Genomic DNA, 17,588 nt, shown 5'->3' with positions numbered 1-17,588 from the left:
ACTGTACGAGCCAGACCTTAAATTTGCAGTGTCACAGCCCTGCGACGGATAGAAGGCTCTCACGGGATTTATTGAACGCGTCGATCAATTTCGCACCCCTGGCGTGCTGCTGCATTGGGCAAGTAGCCTAGAACACAACACCAAACGCAGCGCCTCCGACTATCAAGCCGAGATATTGCTCTACGCCTGCCATTTGGCCTCACTGCGCCGGCCTCAGGCATTGCACGTCGCATCGATGCACGCTCGCCGGCATGAAGAGAAAACGCAGTGCCCACGCTGGCGGCAGACCCCCCAAGAGGGCCAGGGATGCCGACCAATCTGCCATCGCCACGGCTGCTGGCATTGAGCATCCCGTGCTGGGACGGCTCTACCCCGAGGTCTCGTCGTTGCGCCACTATTTGTTGTCACGGCTTCCTTCCTCCTCCAAGAACCGAAGACGGAAAATATCTCAATTGGGACTGCCACCGCACGGGCAAGATGCAGGTGCAACGCGTTCCGTCGACCTTGAGCTGGCGCAGCTGCTAGACTCCACCCTGGTTGGCGTCCCGCCCACTGCCAACGCGCCGAACCGAGAGGAAGCGGCGGAGGAGCGGGCCAGAGACATCGAGAGCTTCTCCCAACAGCTTCCTGCAGGGACTACAGCCAGCACATTCAAGCCGGGGTATTTTCTGCAGTCTGAGGTGAGCCATCCCCCCGACATGTGCTCAGTGCAACGCTTCTGTGCATAAAGTCATGTTGCTCGAATCCAGCCTGGAGCGCTGTTACTAAAAGGGACAGATTGTCGACTTTGTGGTCTGGCGTCTTTTCCGGAAATCGACCTCCCACAAGCCCTCGCATCTGCTCTGTCACGGCTTCCAGCGGTCAGCTGCCCACGGCCAAAATGGAATCAACCAAACCGCCCACTCCATTCCCGGACTGGTCTCCTACTACAGGAATACGTACGTCGAAACCGTTAAAGGACCGCTATGGTGTCGACTGCACGCGCTTCTGGGCCAAGGAGGTGACCGCATCATGATGGACATGCTCCTGGACTGCGCCATATTTTCCTCCGTAGGACACTCGGGCAACTACTTTCAGCTGAGCGGCGTGCCAGCCTCGGAGCTGAAGCTAGGCTCCATATTGAACAATCCCCAGGCGGTAGTCGCTGCAGACAATAGTACCAGCAAGAAGCCCACCAACCTGGTGAGCGAGAATCGGAAGCCGAACGCCATCACTTTTGTCCGGAGTCGCATGCTGTACGCGCGGGCGGCCCTTAACGCTAAAGGAGGAGTCCGCTTCGGGATGCGCCATATTCGTACGTCTGTGGGCTTTCAGCGGGAGCAGGATGCTAATGAGATGGTTAGATGTGCTGAATCGGTTCCCAGATCTAGAAGACCCTCACCAGACTGTGCATATAATGCGGCACGTCTTCCCTCGCCAATTTGGGCTGCACAACGTCTTCACGTCAAAGGTGGATACGCGAGAGACCGCCATGTCGTTCAAAGACTACACCTTGCGCGAGAAGGAAATCCATCAGTCAATGTGCCGAGAGCTGTCCGACAACGTCGGGTCGGAAGAGCATGTCCTCAAGTGGAAGTCGCATATCCCAAAGCGACTCCGCGGCGACACGGTTGCGCTGGTCAACAAGCTCCGCAGACTCAACCAGAGGTGCTCGTACATGGAGTTACTGCGGCATTATTGCCCCGTCAAGGTAACTGCTAACCGTCACACTCTCCAACTTGCAGCAAAGCTGACATGTGAAGGGCCTGCATTTATCCTCCAGACCGGAGTGGAGGAAACACCCACTTCAGCCGAGCGGAACGGTTCCCGTAGCTGCAGAGTCAGCGCATGGCGATAAGGAGATCGATCCTTCCATATCCAGGCATCGAACGGTTGAACAAACATGTTTCACAGATATGGCCTGTCCCACGGCGCATGTGTCGGCATTTTGTCGAGCTGTAATAGCTAAGGTGATCCCCAACGGATTCTGGGGTGACGAGCACAACAAGCGCATAATCATGTCCTGGATAGATCAGTTCATCCAGCTCCGGAGGTTTGAGACCCTTAGCCTGCACCAAGTGACGCAGAAGCTCCAGGTAAGGCGTACCTTACATGCCAGCCCACTTTGATGTTTACTCTCCTGCAGATTGTGCATTTATCCTGGCTCCGAGCACCCGGTCAACACGCCACCACAAAGATGGCCAAGTCCGATTTCGAGAAACGTCAGGAGATTGTTCTGGAACTGGTTTACTGGGTGTTCGATTCATTTCTGGTACCCCTGGTTCGTTCCAATTTCCACGTGACAGAATCCAACGTCCACCGCAACCGCCTCTTCTACTTTCGCCACGATGTGTGGCGCATGCTCACAGAGCCGTCGTTGTCGACCCTCAGACTAAGCATGTTCGAGGAAATGCCGACAGAGCGTGCGACTAAGCTGTTGTCCTTGCGTCCACTGGGGTTCAGCAAGATCCGCCTGCTCCCAAAGCGCACCGGAGTGAGACTGATCACGAATCTCAAACGGAGACAGCAAGTGATGCGCAATGGCACCATGGTACTAGGTCGAAGTATCAATGCTGTCGTCGCGCCAGTATTCAATGTTATTACCTACGAGAAGGTGAGTACCCATTCTGAGGGTTTCAGATGTCAATTAAACAGCGCAGTCACTGCATCCCGAGAGATTTGGCTGCTCGCTCTTTTCCGTCGGCGACATGTACCCCAGATTGGACGCGTTCAAGCAGTCGTTGCGACAGCACGGCCTCGCAAACTGTCCGCTCTACTTTGCAAAAGTGGACGTGCAATCCTGCTTCGATACCATTCCCCAGAAGCGTTTACTGACCATGATCGAAAGCCTCTTGTCTATGGACGAGTACCAGTCTGGTAAGCACGTGCAGATCAGGCCTCTGGGCCAATTGCAGCGACTTGATGGCCAGTACGTGGACCCGAGGCCGCTCAAGCGCTATGTTGCACATAGCGGAGCTGGCGGTAATAAGGATTCCTTTGAGCGCCTCGTGCGCGACAAATTCGCCGGCACAAAGGCGAACACTGTGTTTGTAAACACCGCTGCGCAGCATTTCGAGACAAAGGACGATCTGATGCAGCTATTGCGAGAGCACGTTGAACGCAATCTCGTCAAGATCGGAAAGAGATTCTACCGCCAGAAGACGGGCATTCCGCAGGGCTCGGTCCTCTCGACCATCCTGTGCAATTTCTTCTATGCCGAGCTCGAGCGGGACGTGTTAAGCTTTGCGCTTGGCAACGACTCGCTGCTGCTTCGATTGCTTGACGATTTCTGCTTGATCACGACCAACCGCGGGCATGCTGAGCGCTTTATACACGTCATGCATCGCGGACATGCTGACTATGGCGTCTCGGTCAAGGTTGCGAAATCGTTAGCCAACTTTGACGTGTGGACTGAGGATGGGCACTGCATCCCGAAGAGTGTCTCGGATATCAAATTTCCATACTGTGGCGTTCTCATCGATATGCACACCCTGGAAGTCAGCAAGGACTCTGAGCGTTCTGGGCGCGCAAGTAAGTCCGAAGGCGGCCTTATTCCCACCGTAGACTGACAATTACAGACGTTGCCGACTCCTTGACGGTGGATTTGGCAAAAGTGCCTGGACAAACATTCCATCGAAAGACGCTCAAGTAAGTCTTGCTCTCAGCGCACCAGCCGGTTGTGACATGCGCGTACGAGAAAAGCAAGACAGTTGCGGATCGCTAACCTGGAACAGCGCGTTCAAAATCTTGCTGCAAGCCATGTTCATTGACACGTCGTTCAACAGCGTGCCAACAGTGCTGGCCAACCTGCACCAGAGCTTCCATGAAGCGGCGGTGAGGTCCTTTGAGTACGCTCGCAGCCTGTCCAAGACCAGGCCAATACATTCGAGCCTGCTTATCAGTACGTCTATTCCCTAAACGCGCAAGGGTTCTCAGCATTCGAATCGGCAAGCGCATCAGTATCTGCGCTGCATTGTCGATCAAGGCCCGGCTAACCCTGCTGAGCATCACTGACATATCGACCTATTCAGAGACGGTAGATAGTATAATCGCGCTTGCGTTCGTGATGCTGCAGCGACGGACACGCGGCAAGGCGTCGCAGAACGCGGAGACAGTGCGGTGCGTCATCTCGAGGAGACAAATTCAGTGGTAAGTGTGGCGCAACCGGGGCGGTCTCACAGTCGGACCAGTTCGCTGATGAACCACGGTAGGCTGGCTTGTAAGGCCTTCGACGCGGTGTTTCAGCGCAGACAGACGCGGCACCGCGCACTGCTAGCTTGGCTGCGCAGCTCACTGGCGGCCGTCCGCCCGTCAGGCAGCGCGGAACGGTGCATGCTCGAGGGCGCCATCTCTTGGCGTGCAGCGCCGGCGGAACAGTTGGAGGGGTGAGATGCTGCAAGTGCATCGTGGGTGTGCGCGTCAACACTTGGTTCCCCTCACGATGTGCACCATCGAGGTGCGTTGCGCTGGCCGGTCGGGAGTAGCGGCAGCAATGAATTTAATGATACCCCTCCAATTGGCCTGGCCAACTTGCCGGCCTGCCGTCGTGATGTCAACGGCACTGAACGGGTGGTACAGCGGGCGGGTACCAGCCACACCAGCCCCAGGTTTCACAGTTGACCAGTCTCCAACGCAATCGGCATCTGGAGACGCTTGCAGCCCTCCTCTCATCAACTCCGCCGGCGCCCCTTGCGGCGAGGGGAAGCATCATTGATAGTTTGCCATGTCCACCGCTGCTTCCCCCTCTGCAATTCACATCTGCGCACCTGCACAATCTATCGTTCACTGCCCAGTTCCTGCCGTTGACTGGCAGCCTGCTCTTGTCCCGGCCGGCAGGGGTATGCTCGCGATCTGGTCAGGGGCTTAGCTCAATTTACTTGCCCGAAATTGCGGCCCCCCCAACGTTCAAGATGCCCACGACACTCTTCGCGGAACACCACCACAGCTCTGCGCTCGGCACTGGGGCTGGCGACGACTGCGACGTGCACTATATTCATCATTCGAAGAGCCTGTATATCATATCCGAGCATGACTACGTCCGCTCATTGATCCCGTCCCAGCGCGACGTCTGCGCGAAGGGCCGCGGCCAATCCCCTCCCACGCGCCTTGGGACTCCGCTTCGACGACACAGCAAGAGGAAGGAACGGCAGGCACCACGACCCCTCATGGCCACACTGCAATATTCGCCCGACGTCAACATGGCGCTTGGCGGCCCGCCCGGCAGTCCACCAGACCTCACCAACTCCAAGTCCTCCAAGTCGTCCAGCTTCCATTCCTCAGTGTCAGACGTCATGGGGCCCAGCGACCTCGCGCACTTCGAGGACATCACCCTGGACGACGTGCACGGCTTGGGCCCGTCCTCGTTCCCAATGCCTGCCGCCTCGCCGAACCGCGTGCTCTTCGACGCTCCGAGAGCCATGTCCGTCTCCTCGATACCGAGCAGGGCCACCGCGCCGCATGCGGCTCATCACTCATTCCGAGACCTCACCTCGAACACGAAGCCACGGTTCCCGAGCTTGAAGGGACAAGTCAACAATGTCATGCGGCAGCAGCAACGGCTGCATGCGCCGGGCAAAAAGCAGTTTAGGAGGGGCTTCACCTCGCCTTCTGCTCCATCGCTTGCAAACCTCGCCAATCTCGCAGCTCCCGTCCGCCGGTCACGGTCGCCCTCTCCCTCGAGCTCGCGTACATTCCCGCCGGCGCCCCGTGCGCTCGCACGCAAGAGCTCCCACAACCTCGACGTCTCGCCTTCGCCCTCGATGAGCACCCGCCGGCAGTCATGGCAGCACTCAGCTCGCAAGAGCGTGAAGGAGCGGGAGGCCGAGTGCGACGACGAAGACGACGAGGTGCCTGAGGACGCCATCATCTGGAACGTCCCTATCTCGCCTCGACCTGCCCAAGAGCGCTCACCAGCCCCGTCGACCGCCCCTTCTGCCGCCCCTTCCGCATGTGGAAGTCCACCCCAGGCCTCAACGAGTCCTGCAACGAGCCGCCCTACCTCACAGAAAGGCGAACTGTCGTCTGCCAAGACGTCTCCAGCTCTTTCAGACCGCCGCTTCTCTACTCATTCATCACCGAGTCTGGCTGATAAGGAGAACCAGCCACCGACCCAAGGCCTGGTTCGACAGCGGACGAACACATGGGAAACGACGTATACCACGCTCGACGCCGACGCAAAGAAGCTCACCGAGGCATTGGAGGAGTACCAGACCGAGTTCGAGAAACAACAGGAAATCAAGCGCCAGCAGCCGGGCCTCTCCAGGTCGTCCTCGGTCGAGAAGCCAGAGAAGCCAAAAGCTGTCTCCCTCCCACCAATTCGCAAGAGCGATCCCTTGATTGATCCCTTCCAGCCGTCTATGGAGAAGCAGAAGTACCTTTCCCGAACTCGGCCCTCGTGGCTGCCGCCCAAAGATCCAAAGGAGGAGAAGAAGCACCTGAAAGAATACCAGAGAATGCAGGCTCGGATCCAGGAGTCTGGTAAGTACCCACACTACTCACATGTGATCCATGGGACAGCTGTTGACGTCCGGTAGAGCGTCTCGAGGCCCAACGTCAAGAAGAAGAAGCTCTCGCACGCGAGCAGGCTGAGCGAATCAAGGCTGAATACTGGTCTACTTTGCTTCTGCCCAACTGGGATACCGAGATGTGCAATCCTGAGCTGAAAGGATCCCATCGCAAGATGTGGTGGAACGGCATTCCACCCAAACTCCGAGAGGCCGTCTGGAAGAAGGCTATTGGCAACGAGCTCGAAGTCACCGAGACTACTTACAAAGTCGCCCTCGAGAAGGCGCAATTGCAGTACAAGGAACGCGGTCCAGCCGCTCTCGACTACCGCTACGGCGAAATCCTCGAGAACACCAAGGCCGTCTTCCCAGACCTGAAGATGTTCGCACCGAAGACGCGGGAGTCGGAAGAGCAGCCGCTGCACAAAGAGCTCGTAAACGTCTGCATTGCCTACAGCTCCTATCGCCCGGACGTCGAGACCACTACCGCCGTGCACCACATAGCAGCGCTCTTCCTGCTCAACATGACGGCAGTAGATTCCTTCATTGCGCTCTCCAACATTCTTAACCGTCCCCTCCCGCTCTCCTTCCTCATCCGCGACCATACCGCCATAACCGCCGCATACGATTCCACGCTCTCCGCCGTATCCAAGAAGAACCCCTCCCTCGCTACTCGCCTTGCCTCCCTCCGCGTCGAGCCCCGCGATTACCTATTCCTAATGTTCAGCGCGCTGTTCTGCGACCGGCTCTCGATCGAGCATGCTGCCCGCGTTATGGACGTATACGTTGTGGAGGGCGATAAGATTCCGCCGCGCGTTGCGGTCGGTCTGCTGGGCATACTGGAAGGCGCCTGTATGACCGGCGAACTGGATGCTGTGCTGCAAGTTCTGCAGAACAGGACAATCCGAGAGAGCCCTGACGAGTTCATGGGCAAGGTGTACGAAGCCGGCAAGAGCACCTGAGCGTTGTTCCGAAGAGCTGGAAAGAGAAGAGAGCAGAACAGTATCATTGTCATACAGAACTAGAAGGAGGGTGCATACACTATGTCCAGGAGCAAGACGTGCTTCGGGATGAAGACCGATCATCGCTGAGTTTTTTTGGGGAGCAACAAGCATGGAACTATGAGACACGAGCATGACTATACCTACATGGCGCGGAGACAGGTCCGCAGACAGCTGCGTTACATGCATTTTTCTGGCGTTTCCCTCTTTTCCCTCCCACCATTTCCGGGAGTTCCTACCATACCAGCGAATACCTTTCTCATTTTCCTTCCATCTCGGGCTATACATCTGTAGACTTAACTTCTAAAATCTTCCGGAGAAGATAGGAGCAACTAGGGCTCGCTGGTAGTTTACTATACTGTAGGGGCGAAAACCCGCGGTGGGTGAGTAGCTTGATGTTAGCGATGTATATCGAGAAATGTTTGCATCTTAAGCTTTGCTTGTCTATCTCACGTATGTGCTCGTTTAACGGGAAGTAGGCAAGGAACTGGGGATAGGCAGGTGTGATGGATTTATTTATGAGATCGTACGTTTGACCGCAGGTAGGTAATAACGTATGTACATTCCCTTCAAAAACAGAAATCGTTCCTCAGGCATCCAACCCCAGCAACCCGGCTAACCTTTGCAACCCCAAACGCCCAGATCTATTTCCAGAAAGAAAGAACCCACACCATCGAAATCGGCACCACCGCCAGCCACAGATCTGGACCCTTAAACCCCGCCCCTGTCCTGTTGTCTCATGCTCTTTTTTCGGGTGATGCGCGTCATGCGGGGTGGCGCGCTAGAGTTTCAGCGGGCTTCTGAGACGCTCGTGGGGTACGGAGTAGCTGAGAGGATGGTGGGGGTGACGTGGACTGCGTGGACTGTGAGGGGTCGGAGGGGAGTGCTTGTTGGGTTTGTGAGGATGGGCGGGTAGGTGGAGGGAGGGAGGTATTGTGAAGCTTCCTGGCGCAGTGTGGGCGTGGAGTAGTGTGAAGCCTTCCTGGCGCAGTGCGGGCGCGGAGTAATGTGAAGCTTCCTGGCGCAGTGTGGGCGTGGAGGAGGGCACGCGATCGTGATGGGCCCAAAAAAAACCTTGGAGGCGTGAAGATCAGAGGAGGCAGCCGCGAAGGGGAGATCGACCGGCGAAACCTACTAAGCCATCAGTACCCTTCTGAGGACCAGGTAGCTGCTAATCCAGCATGCAGGGTGAAGAAAGAAATGTACGAGATCGGAAAACCACGTATGTACAATAGCCCTCGAGGTAGCTAGGACGCCTGCCACTACCTTGACAGTGCACGGTTGCACTAAGGCGGCTCACGACTTGGTTGAAATCCGGGACTGGGGATTTCAACCAACTACTGGAGGAGTGCCTGTCTCTCTCTCGCAGAGAGAGAAGGTTTGTTTGTTGATGTAGGCTGTGTCCGTAGGACTGGACGAGGGAGAGGATATGAGAGGCCCGGGTCATGGTCTTTGCGACCGCGGAGGAGGGGCGAGAACAGAGAGGGAGGAAAGGGTACGTACCAGTGCTGTGACGAGATTGGAGGCGACTCCGCATCCGCTCGTCGAAGAAGAGGGACAACTGGTGAGGTAACTGTAGGCTATCAGCAACAGAGCGAGAATCTCTGCGCGTAAACAAGCACGAAAGAACGCAAAAAGATATGTCCGAGCTCAGACTACCACATCAGGCATGGGAGTTCGGGTAGGGCCTGTGTGGTTGTGTCCGGCGTCGTCGATCCCTTTCGAGGCAAAGATGCAGGTCCCGAGTTTCCGTTGACCGGAACTGACTGAAAAAAAAGGGACTGAAAGATGCAGTCCGCCACCCCGGGCCACATCTTTACTCAAACGGCTACACTGTGCTACCCCGAAGGGTTGCCCGTCGACGGGGAGTCGCCCCCCCGAAGGCCTGCTTCTCTCTCTAGGGGACCGAAAGGGTGTCTACTCTGGGCCTAGAGCGGAGCGTCGGTATGAGGAACCGGACTCCTTGCTCGCTGGCCGGTGTGTGGTGAGGGAAAATAGGGTTGAGGGAGGTGACAAAAGCAGAACGTACCGTAAAAGTTCAAGACCTTGTCGTGGCTGTGCGTGTCTGGCGTCAGGTTAGCTTTGTTCGTCTCTGTTTAGGATGAGGCTGTCAATATACTGTGCGCAATTCTACCTTATTGGGGCAGACCGAAGCAGCAAGACGGACCACCTGAAGACCGCCTTGAGAAATCTTTTCAGCCAAGCGAGAAATAGAAGGCCACGTTCTCGAAAGGTGTTGAAGTAGACCGACGAAGCAGGTGTTCATGATGGTGCGAGCAAAGGGTGTCCAAAAAGGTGTCAAGCGAGGGGATGTCAAGAGGTGGAGTGGAAGAAAGGGAGGTGGAGGTGAGAAAGAAATTTGAAGTTTTGTCTAACAACAATGTGGGCCGGGCGACTGCCCTTCTCGCCGTCACTCACGACGACCGTCCACGCTAAACCTCATTCAGCCACAACACTGCTCGCCTTCACGCGCTGGAGCACTCCTCTCCCTTTGAAAAATTTTCTCTGGCACTCTCTCAGCCTCCCCATAATCGCTACCAAGTATTTCAGCACACCCACTGCCACCGCAACCGCACCCCTGGCCTCCTTCTCGAATTACCCAGCAGACTACTACAGCAACCGCCAATGGACCCAAAGCTCCTCCTCCTGGGTGAAGCGCTCTTTCTCACCTACCGCCTCTACCGCTGGTCACGCTTCTCTGCCTGGGACGCCATCACTGCCAACCGGAACGCCAGCATCCACCAGAACCGGCTCAACACTGTGGCTCGTCAGCGCCAACGCTACCTCCTACAACATTCTCATGCTGGTCAACGCCCAGCGGGGCTCAATGTCCAGCGTCCTGCCCGGCGTTAGGATGGAGCGGCTGATGAGGCTCTTACCTCGCTCCTCCTACTGTAGGTCAGCCACTCGCATGCTTTGATCACACTTTTTACTGACTTGAGCTGCAGCGGAGGGCTATGGGAGCGACAGCGGGCATTTCCGGCAGCTGTACAAGGAGTCCATCCAGGAGGTGAGCACTCTCAGCGGCTCCACAAGGAGTCCGTCCAGAAGCCGCAGAAGTGCCCAAGCTCATCACCATGGCAGATTCGACGACCGCGCCTAAAAGGCACACATCGAAAGCTGCTTTGGAGCTTCAAGATGTTCTTCGTGGACACGTACGACTTTGCCATTGCGAAGTCAATAGGAAAACACCACCAACGGGCCAGGTCAAGATGTTCTTCGTGGACACATATGACGTTGCCATCGCAAAGTCAACAGGAAAACAGCTCCATCAACGAGTTCGAGGGCCAGGTAAAGCTCCAATCCTCGTAAGCCTGGCGAAACACCGCCATCATAAGCAACCAGCGATTGTCCTGGCTACCAAGGACCTCGTTTGGTTGACGGACGCCGTCGTGTTTTCGATGAACGTTTACGCTCCTTGTCTGGTTGACAGAGGCTGTCGAATGTACGATGAGCATATATGGTACTGTCCGTGCCTCGACACATACGGCCACAGATGAAGAGAACCTGATCTTCACGTTCCGCATCGAGTTCCATTCTGTGGAAGCTGCTAACTGGGCGGTTGCATCCTTGGCTCGTGATCCGATCTGGGGTCTGAGCGACGACGTAAGCACCTCCGTCCGCCATCTTTCGTAGTGCACATGCTAACAGATTCCCAGGAGACCTGGCATTGGACGATGCTTGTGCTTTCAATGGCATTCTTTGGTAATATAACCGTTTTGTCTTGTATTTGAGACCCTGGCTAACGTTCACAGGCCAATGGTCCGGACGACTCTTGAGCCATCTGGCTAGAACGGAACGCGCGCGGCTAACTCACCGCACCATCACAACCCTCAGATCGACGATTTGGGCCGCTTGATGACCCACCGCCACCTTCAGCAAGTTGACTTCCGTGGTCTCACGCGCCACCCCGCTGACGCCCACAACCGCGTCCGTCGAGAGAAGATTATGGACGGAACCGATGTTCGAACGACGATTATGCTTCGTAACATTCCGAATAAGCTTGACTGGGTAAGTGACACGTCCAAGCCATGCAGGGACAACAGCACTAACCTCCTATCGTAGATGACGCTGAAGGGACCCGCCGCCGCCGGCACCACCGCCCACCATCACGCCTATAGCTCCCATCGATCATCGTACGAAGGCGACAGTTCCGGAAGAGAGTCCGCGGCCCTGAAGCCGGCAAGACCGGGGAGAGTAATTAGGCGGCCTTCGGATCCAGGAATCTTTGCCGTGAGGGACCCGTAGGGGGAAGCTTGTGTGGGGAGTTTCACCCCGTTCCATGAGATTGTTCGCACCGACTGCCTAGCGTAGACTTCGAAGTCACGCACGGGGTTCTTCGTGTCTCTACCCAACCCCGACTGCTAGGGACAAGTTTTTGGTTTGGTTTTGATAAAGCTCTGCGCTTGTTGCTTGTAAACTTGTCTATATCTTCTCCTACCTAGGGCTGCGGCGGGGACGCTCGGCTTTCCGTAGCATAGTAGCCTCTGACTGCCGTTGAACCATGTTTGCTTGCTTTCACGACAAAACGGTGGACGTCAGGGACCATTGTACAATTGGATTGGAAGGAAGAGTGATGAACAATATATGATACCAATCTGCACGCACGCTCCTAGCTAACAAATGCAAGGATATCCCACCCAGAAGCCCAAGTGCATTCTGATATTCAAATCCGATCAAACTCCAAAAACCCAAAACCCAAGGACGCCATCGCCATGCCATGCCCTTCTGCCTCCGCCATGCCCAATCCCTCTCCCTCCCATCTCCCTATGTCACATGCCCATTCCTTTTCTTCGCCTCCTCCAAAGCCCTCGCAATCCTCACCTTCTTCTCCTCCTCCTCGCTCAACTGCACCTTCCCGCCCTTCTCCTCGATCAACTTATCGATATCGTCTTTGTCCTGCTCAAGCACACCGACACGGCGCTGGAATTCGTCTTTCAGTTTCTTTTCGCCCTCGGCTAGCTCCTGTTCAAGCTCTTTGATCTTGTCCGGGCCTGCGTTTTCGGCACGCGCTTGTGCGATCTCAGCTTCGAGGACGGAGGTGTTGAGGTCGATTTCAAGGGCGTTGAACAGGGAGAGAAGGGCTTTGGAGGAGGATTTCAAGGCCACGAGGGTTTCGCGGGCGTGGTTGAGCAGGTCCTCGTCAGATTTGTCGGGAAGCTCGCGGATGGCGGCGAGTATGCGGTCGATCTCGCCTTGTTCAACACCTACAGCACCGACGACGATCTCCTCAGCTACCCTGACCAATTCGCCCACACGCTCCGCTTTCTCGCTCTTCGCTCTGAGCACAGCCTGTCGTTCGGCATTCTCAAAGTGCTTCTCCACGTTCTTCATCTTGCCGATGTTCCCGGCAGCATACAAAGGCTGGATCTCCGTCTTCTTGTACCGCTTATCTCGTTCAGAGACAGCTTGGACTACTTTGTCGTGGCGGATTTCGATCTGGTCATGTAGCTGCTTAAGGAGCTCTAGACTCTCTTTCGTGGACGATATCGCGCTCCCTTCTAAGCTTTTTACACCAGAAACGGAGGTATGGACCAGACTCTCAACCTCAATATACAGATCCATAAGACCCTTGATCTGCTCCTGCAGTCCGTCATACGCTTTGTCGAATACGGCCTCCACATATGACCTGTACTCATCGCGGTCTTCCTGGGCCTTAAGATCGCGTTCTTTTCCTTTGAACTCGTCTTCGATAGCCCCAATGTCGGCATAGGAGATCTCATTCGCGTTGAACAGCTCGTCAGTGTGGGCTTCTGACTCCTCTTGGCGCTTGCGGCGGGCGTCATCGTTCTTCCTGCGGCCCAGAGCGGCTGCTTTCTCCCAGGCGGTGGTAACGTCTTGGATGAAGGAGAAGTCGGAGGGGAATTCAGACATTTTCTTGCGGACGGCTTCAAGCTCCGGGTTCGGCGTGGAGGACGTTGAGGGAGCGGGAAGGAGATCCGCCAGCACGTCGATCGGATCCTTCTTCTGCGCTTGCATTGGTGCTGGTGTAGTTGAAGCGGCAGACTGGGCTCCGAACAGGGGCGCTGGAACTGGAACGTCGGATACTATGCTTGCACCCGTAGTAGGCCTCCTCGTAGGCTTCGCGGCTGGCTGCGGTTCCTGTGAGCCGAAGAAGATCTCATCATCATTCTTGCCCGAGCTAGACGTCTGCAATGGAGTAATAGGAGAGGCATTGATACTGGGAAAAGACATCGACTGCCTATGAAGCAAGTTGGCGGAGTCATTCTGCGTTACGCTCGGCGGCACATAGGCCTTGTACTGCGGCTGTGGTTGCTCTTCAGGAGGAGACTGCATCGGCGTAGGCGTCTTATTGAATTCATCGTCTTGAGAGCTCGTGGGTGTTAGAATCGTAGTCGACTGCCCTGATGGCTCGCCAGAGATGCTGAAAGACTGCTGTGTCGGAATACTCTCGGTAGACTTTAATGTCGGCTTTCGTTGTATGATCGGACGTCCTCCAGGGCTATACTGAAACTCGTCCTGGGTCGAACGCTCCTGCGGCACCTGTACATTAAGGTCTTGCTTCCTGATGGACGCGTTCGACGGCCCTCTTGACAGTGAAGCAATCGATTCCACTTGCTGGTGGATAGGCGCCTGGGCGGCCGGTGCTGGTGGAGGCGCGCTGTAATACTCAAGACCACGGATGCCCGATTCGGCCTTCAGGAACGCCGTAAAGACCTTAGTCTTGTCCTCAACTAGCAGCTCATGGGCTTCGCCTTTCAACATAGCGATATACCTCTCGAGCGAACCAGCATACCAAGGATCGATATCTGGGACAAGGTCCGCAGGCGTATGCTTTGGCGGCTCTTTCGACTTCTCAGCCTCTAGTTGCTCTTTCAGGTCCTCAATTGTGTTATCCTTATCCTTTAGCTGCTGTCTCAGGCTTGCGATAGCACCATCCCTCTCTTTGATGACATCGTCTTTGCCTTCAGCATCTTCCTTGAGACGCTCAATGGTAGCATCTTTCTCCCTGTTCAACGCGTCGACGTTGCTCCTCGCTTGTTCCGCGGTGACTTTCATTGCTTCAATCTGTTCTTTGAGCACGTCCTTCTCGTCTTCCGCATGGCTCTTCGTAGCCTCAACATCAGTCTTGAGCTTGTCGATCTCGGTACGTAGCTCCGTCTTCAGCTTGTCAATCTCAGTATGCAGATCCATCCTCTCCCTCTCGGAATCGGACTTTAGCTGCTCGTACGCTTCATCTTTGGCCTTCAATTTCGCAGCGTGGTTCTCGTTCGGTTGTGCTCCCCAACTGGCCGGTGCCTGTGTTGGACGTTGCTGCGAGGCTCCCCAGGCTGGCAAACCACCATCCTCCATAACAAAACCGGTATTTGCTGGAGGAGGCTGTTGTTGTTGCGCTGGAACCTGTGCCTGCACTGACTGAGCCGCCCACCTCCCATCATCCATCACAAATCCCTGCTGCGTAGACGGCGGAGGTTGATGCTGTGCTTGCGATTGAGCTGGCGTACCCTGTTTAGGCGGAGCCCAACCAGCGTCACCCATAACGAAGCTTTGCTGAGCAGGTGGCGGTTGAGTGCCCTGAGCTGGTTGCGGAGACTGAGTGGTATTAGTTGGCGCCGCCATCACATCGCCCATAACGAATCCCTGCTGAGCCGGCTGAGAAGATGGGACAGCATCTCCCATAACGAAGCCCTGCGGCGACGGCCGGGAAAGAGGCCGTTGAGCCGGTGTCCCAGTACTGTTTGGCGGAGGCGTGGGCTGAAAGGTATCGCGTCTCTGAAGGTTCAGTGCTGCCGGTTGATTCGGAGGACTAGGCCATTCGCCGCCCTGCGCCGAGGGCGGAGAAGGCTGCCGCGCTGGTATCTCCGTGCTGTCCAACTGTACCGCCTCGCTCACTCTGCCATCTCTCTTCACACCAAACATCTCCTCGTCGTCGATCTCCTCGTCAATGTCGCCAAAGCGCTCCCAGTCCGACGGACCGCCCGCGCCGAGAGCGCTGAACTTCGACTTATCGTCTCGAGGAGGTGGTGCTGTTGGGAGCTTTGGCGCCGGACTGGGTCTCGGCGACTCTGTCCTGTTACCTGCGCGTTGGGCGTGAATAGCACCCAGAGCTATGGAGCTCACGGATCCCGTCCTGCCTAGACCAGTCTGGCTCTGGCCTGAGGGAAAGCTCATGCTCTGTCGCTGTGACACCGGAGATACAGGCTGGCTTTGCGGACTTGGTTGGTTGACGAAGCTGGGAGGGGTTGTGCCGGTGTGACCACTGATAGGCTTCGGCGCCTGGATGCCCTGATCTTGTCCTTGCGGGTACTGCTGTCCAACGACCGAGCCCTGAGCTTGATGTCCTGGCTGCCATGCTTGCTGTTGAGCAGGCTGTTGTGGTGCGCCATAAGGAGCCTGCACGTTCTGCTGCTGTTGTTGTACGTATCCTTGGTCTGCCGGCGGGGTCGGTTGCCATTGGTTTGGCTGTTGTTGGAATTGCTGTGACTGTACCTGTACCTGCTGACCTTGAGCTGGCTGAACATGTTGAGGCTGTTGTTGCGGAAACTGGGGTTGCTGCTGCATTGGTTGACTGAATTGGGTCTGTGGCGGCTGGACGGGCTGGACGGGCTGGACGGGCTGGACGAATTGGCCTGGCTGCTGTGCCTGACCTTGAGCTGAGAACTGGTTCTGAATCGGTTGTCCAAATTGTCCCTGCTGCTGCACTTGCCCTTGGGGCTGAAACTGATTCTGGACAGGCTGTCCGAACTGCTGTTGGCCCGGCTGCGGTTGCATAGCTTGCTGCCCGTACTGCCCCTGTTGTTGCACCGGCTGAACGCCCTGATAACCTTGCGCATAGAAACTCGGATCCACTACCGGCTTCGTGTACCTGAACTTCTTCCCTCCCTGCAGTGGAGCATGTTGTGCCTGTTGCCACGCCGGAATATCTGGAGGAGGAGGAACATATACGCCAGGCATCGGATTCGTATTCGCGGGCATGTAGGATTGCACGCCTTGGCCTGTGAGCGAAGGTGGGATATACGCGGGCTGCTGCTCGTTAGGGCTGAGGACGGAGGAGGGCGGTTGTTGCGCTACGGCGGATGAGGGACTCGAGTATGTTCCTGCTTGATCAGCACCGTATATCGAGCCAGGTCGTCCTTGTGCGGGGGTTTGCGTGGGTGGGAAGTATGATCCGCCAGGTGTCTGCGAAGGAGGTGGCGGAGCGGTATTGTTGTACTGCTGCTGCGTTGTAGCCTGGGTCTGATATCCACCCTGCTGAGTATATCCTCCCTGCTGCCCTTGTGGTGTGAAGCCCGTGGGCTGTTGCGGAGACTGGAAGCTCTGCTGCGGTTGTTGAGCGCCGTACGCCGGCTGCTGTGCAAAGTTCTGTGGAGTCTGCTGTTGCTGGGCTGCGGCAGCGAAGCCGGCTGGCTTCGGTGGGGGAGGAGGAGGAATGTCTTGCTGCTGGGAAGGATACGCATTCGACGGTTGATTCATAGCCTGCTTGGGTGGTCCAAATGAGCATACAATCGCCATCTAATGCCTCAACCCCACGGTGTCATACCTGCTGTCCCTGCGCGTATCCTCCTGGCATCGCGCCATACAACCCAGGATTGTATCCTCCCGCTGCCTGTTGTGGTTGATTCCATTGCTGGTTCGGCGTCTGGTTTTGAGCAGGCGGTGCCCATTGACTCTGCGTCTGGGGAGCGGCGGTCTGGTATCCTTGCGCAGCTATTCCACAGATCAGTATACAAGGCTACACCCAATGATTCGATGTCTAGCGTGTACCTCCATACGGCGGCGGCGGTCCCGCTGGCGCCGCGAAGCTCGCTGCGCTCCCCGGTCTCTGATATCCCTGAGGCTGCTGGCCGTAGTTCTGCATTACGATTACTTCCCCCTCTTCCCCTTAGTCTCGCAGCGCGACGTCGCAGGGGATTGCGAGCGGAGATCGTTCGAGGAGCTGGGCTGTGTATATTAATAGACGCAAGAGTGACCAACGCACGCGGCAAGCAGATCAAGGCATCAGGGCACGCAAGAAAGGAAATACGAAGATGGTATTATCGAAGTAGAAAGTAAATACAGGAGGCAGAAAGAAAAGGGAATCGAGCGGTTCGTGTCCCGCGCTGAGGCTGAGGGCTGAATGTCCAAAGTTGGCGCCAGAAGCGGA

The 17,588-nt window shown here is 56.3% G+C and overlaps 5 protein-coding genes across 5 annotated transcripts; 4 read left to right on the top strand and 1 right to left on the bottom strand.

Annotated features, from left to right (window-relative positions):
* Window positions 1-152: 152 nt before the first annotated feature.
* On the top strand, window positions 153-2,218 carry BU26DRAFT_130437 (uncharacterized protein). The gene is made up of 4 exons (XM_033819659.1): window positions 153-680; window positions 778-1,294; window positions 1,344-2,075; window positions 2,126-2,218. Exons 1-3 carry the CDS (start codon window positions 252-254, stop codon window positions 1,835-1,837), a joined length of 1,440 nt encoding a protein of 479 aa, XP_033677686.1. The 5' UTR covers window positions 153-251; the 3' UTR covers window positions 1,838-2,075; window positions 2,126-2,218.
* Window positions 2,219-4,790: 2,572 nt separating this feature from the next.
* On the top strand, window positions 4,791-7,604 carry BU26DRAFT_130356 (uncharacterized protein). Its single transcript, XM_033819657.1, has 2 exons — window positions 4,791-6,456; window positions 6,513-7,604. Exons 1-2 carry the CDS (start codon window positions 4,890-4,892, stop codon window positions 7,442-7,444), a joined length of 2,499 nt encoding a protein of 832 aa, XP_033677685.1. The 5' UTR covers window positions 4,791-4,889; the 3' UTR covers window positions 7,445-7,604.
* Window positions 7,605-9,863: 2,259 nt separating this feature from the next.
* On the top strand, window positions 9,864-10,795 carry BU26DRAFT_609976 (uncharacterized protein; the record flags this gene model as incomplete). Its single annotated transcript, XM_033835966.1, has 3 exons — window positions 9,864-10,377; window positions 10,432-10,493; window positions 10,568-10,795. The coding sequence occupies 3 exons, from the start codon at window positions 9,864-9,866 to the stop codon at window positions 10,793-10,795; spliced, it is 804 nt and encodes a 267-aa protein (XP_033677684.1).
* Window positions 10,796-10,798: 3 nt separating this feature from the next.
* Window positions 10,799-11,967, top strand: BU26DRAFT_609975 (uncharacterized protein). The gene is made up of 4 exons (XM_033835965.1): window positions 10,799-11,089; window positions 11,143-11,166; window positions 11,321-11,494; window positions 11,549-11,967. Exons 1-4 carry the CDS (start codon window positions 10,934-10,936, stop codon window positions 11,729-11,731), a joined length of 537 nt encoding a protein of 178 aa, XP_033677683.1. The 5' UTR covers window positions 10,799-10,933; the 3' UTR covers window positions 11,732-11,967.
* A 59-nt stretch (window positions 11,968-12,026) lies between these two features.
* BU26DRAFT_130131 (uncharacterized protein) lies at window positions 12,027-17,556 on the bottom strand. The gene is made up of 3 exons (XM_033819656.1): window positions 17,210-17,556; window positions 16,986-17,152; window positions 12,027-16,921 (listed from the first exon to the last, which is right to left on the bottom strand). The coding sequence occupies exons 1-3, from the start codon at window positions 17,301-17,303 to the stop codon at window positions 12,251-12,253; spliced, it is 4,932 nt and encodes a 1,643-aa protein (XP_033677682.1). The 5' UTR covers window positions 17,304-17,556; the 3' UTR covers window positions 12,027-12,250.
* Between the last annotated feature and the right edge of the window lie 32 nt (window positions 17,557-17,588).

Source organism: Trematosphaeria pertusa, assembly GCF_010094035.1.
Source record: "Trematosphaeria pertusa strain CBS 122368 unplaced genomic scaffold BU26scaffold_19, whole genome shotgun sequence".
NCBI lineage: Eukaryota > Fungi > Ascomycota > Dothideomycetes > Pleosporales > Trematosphaeriaceae > Trematosphaeria > Trematosphaeria pertusa.
Note: the sequence above shows the minus strand (reverse complement) of the source record. Positions and strands in the feature narration are given on the sequence as shown.

Coding starts and splice junctions, on each gene's coding strand:
- BU26DRAFT_130437 (XM_033819659.1), top strand. CDS start 252: ATGAAGAGAAAACGCAGTGCCCACGCTGGCGGCAGACCCCCCAAGAGG. Junction 681..777: donor GGTATTTTCTGCAGTCTGAG/GTGAGCCATCCC, acceptor TAAAAGGGACAG/ATTGTCGACTTTGTGGTCTG. Junction 1,295..1,343: donor CTTCGGGATGCGCCATATTC/GTACGTCTGTGG, acceptor TGAGATGGTTAG/ATGTGCTGAATCGGTTCCCA.
- BU26DRAFT_130356 (XM_033819657.1), top strand. CDS start 4,890: ATGCCCACGACACTCTTCGCGGAACACCACCACAGCTCTGCGCTCGGC. Junction 6,457..6,512: donor GGCTCGGATCCAGGAGTCTG/GTAAGTACCCAC, acceptor GACGTCCGGTAG/AGCGTCTCGAGGCCCAACGT.
- BU26DRAFT_609975 (XM_033835965.1), top strand. CDS start 10,934: ATGAGCATATATGGTACTGTCCGTGCCTCGACACATACGGCCACAGAT. Junction 11,090..11,142: donor TCTGGGGTCTGAGCGACGAC/GTAAGCACCTCC, acceptor ACAGATTCCCAG/GAGACCTGGCATTGGACGAT. Junction 11,495..11,548: donor TTCCGAATAAGCTTGACTGG/GTAAGTGACACG, acceptor CTCCTATCGTAG/ATGACGCTGAAGGGACCCGC.
- BU26DRAFT_130131 (XM_033819656.1), bottom strand. CDS start 17,303: ATGCAGAACTACGGCCAGCAGCCTCAGGGATATCAGAGACCGGGGAGC. Junction 17,153..17,209: donor ACCGCCGCCGCCGTATGGAG/GTACACGCTAGA, acceptor TCTGTGGAATAG/CTGCGCAAGGATACCAGACC. Junction 16,922..16,985: donor GATACGCGCAGGGACAGCAG/GTATGACACCGT, acceptor CCACCCAAGCAG/GCTATGAATCAACCGTCGAA.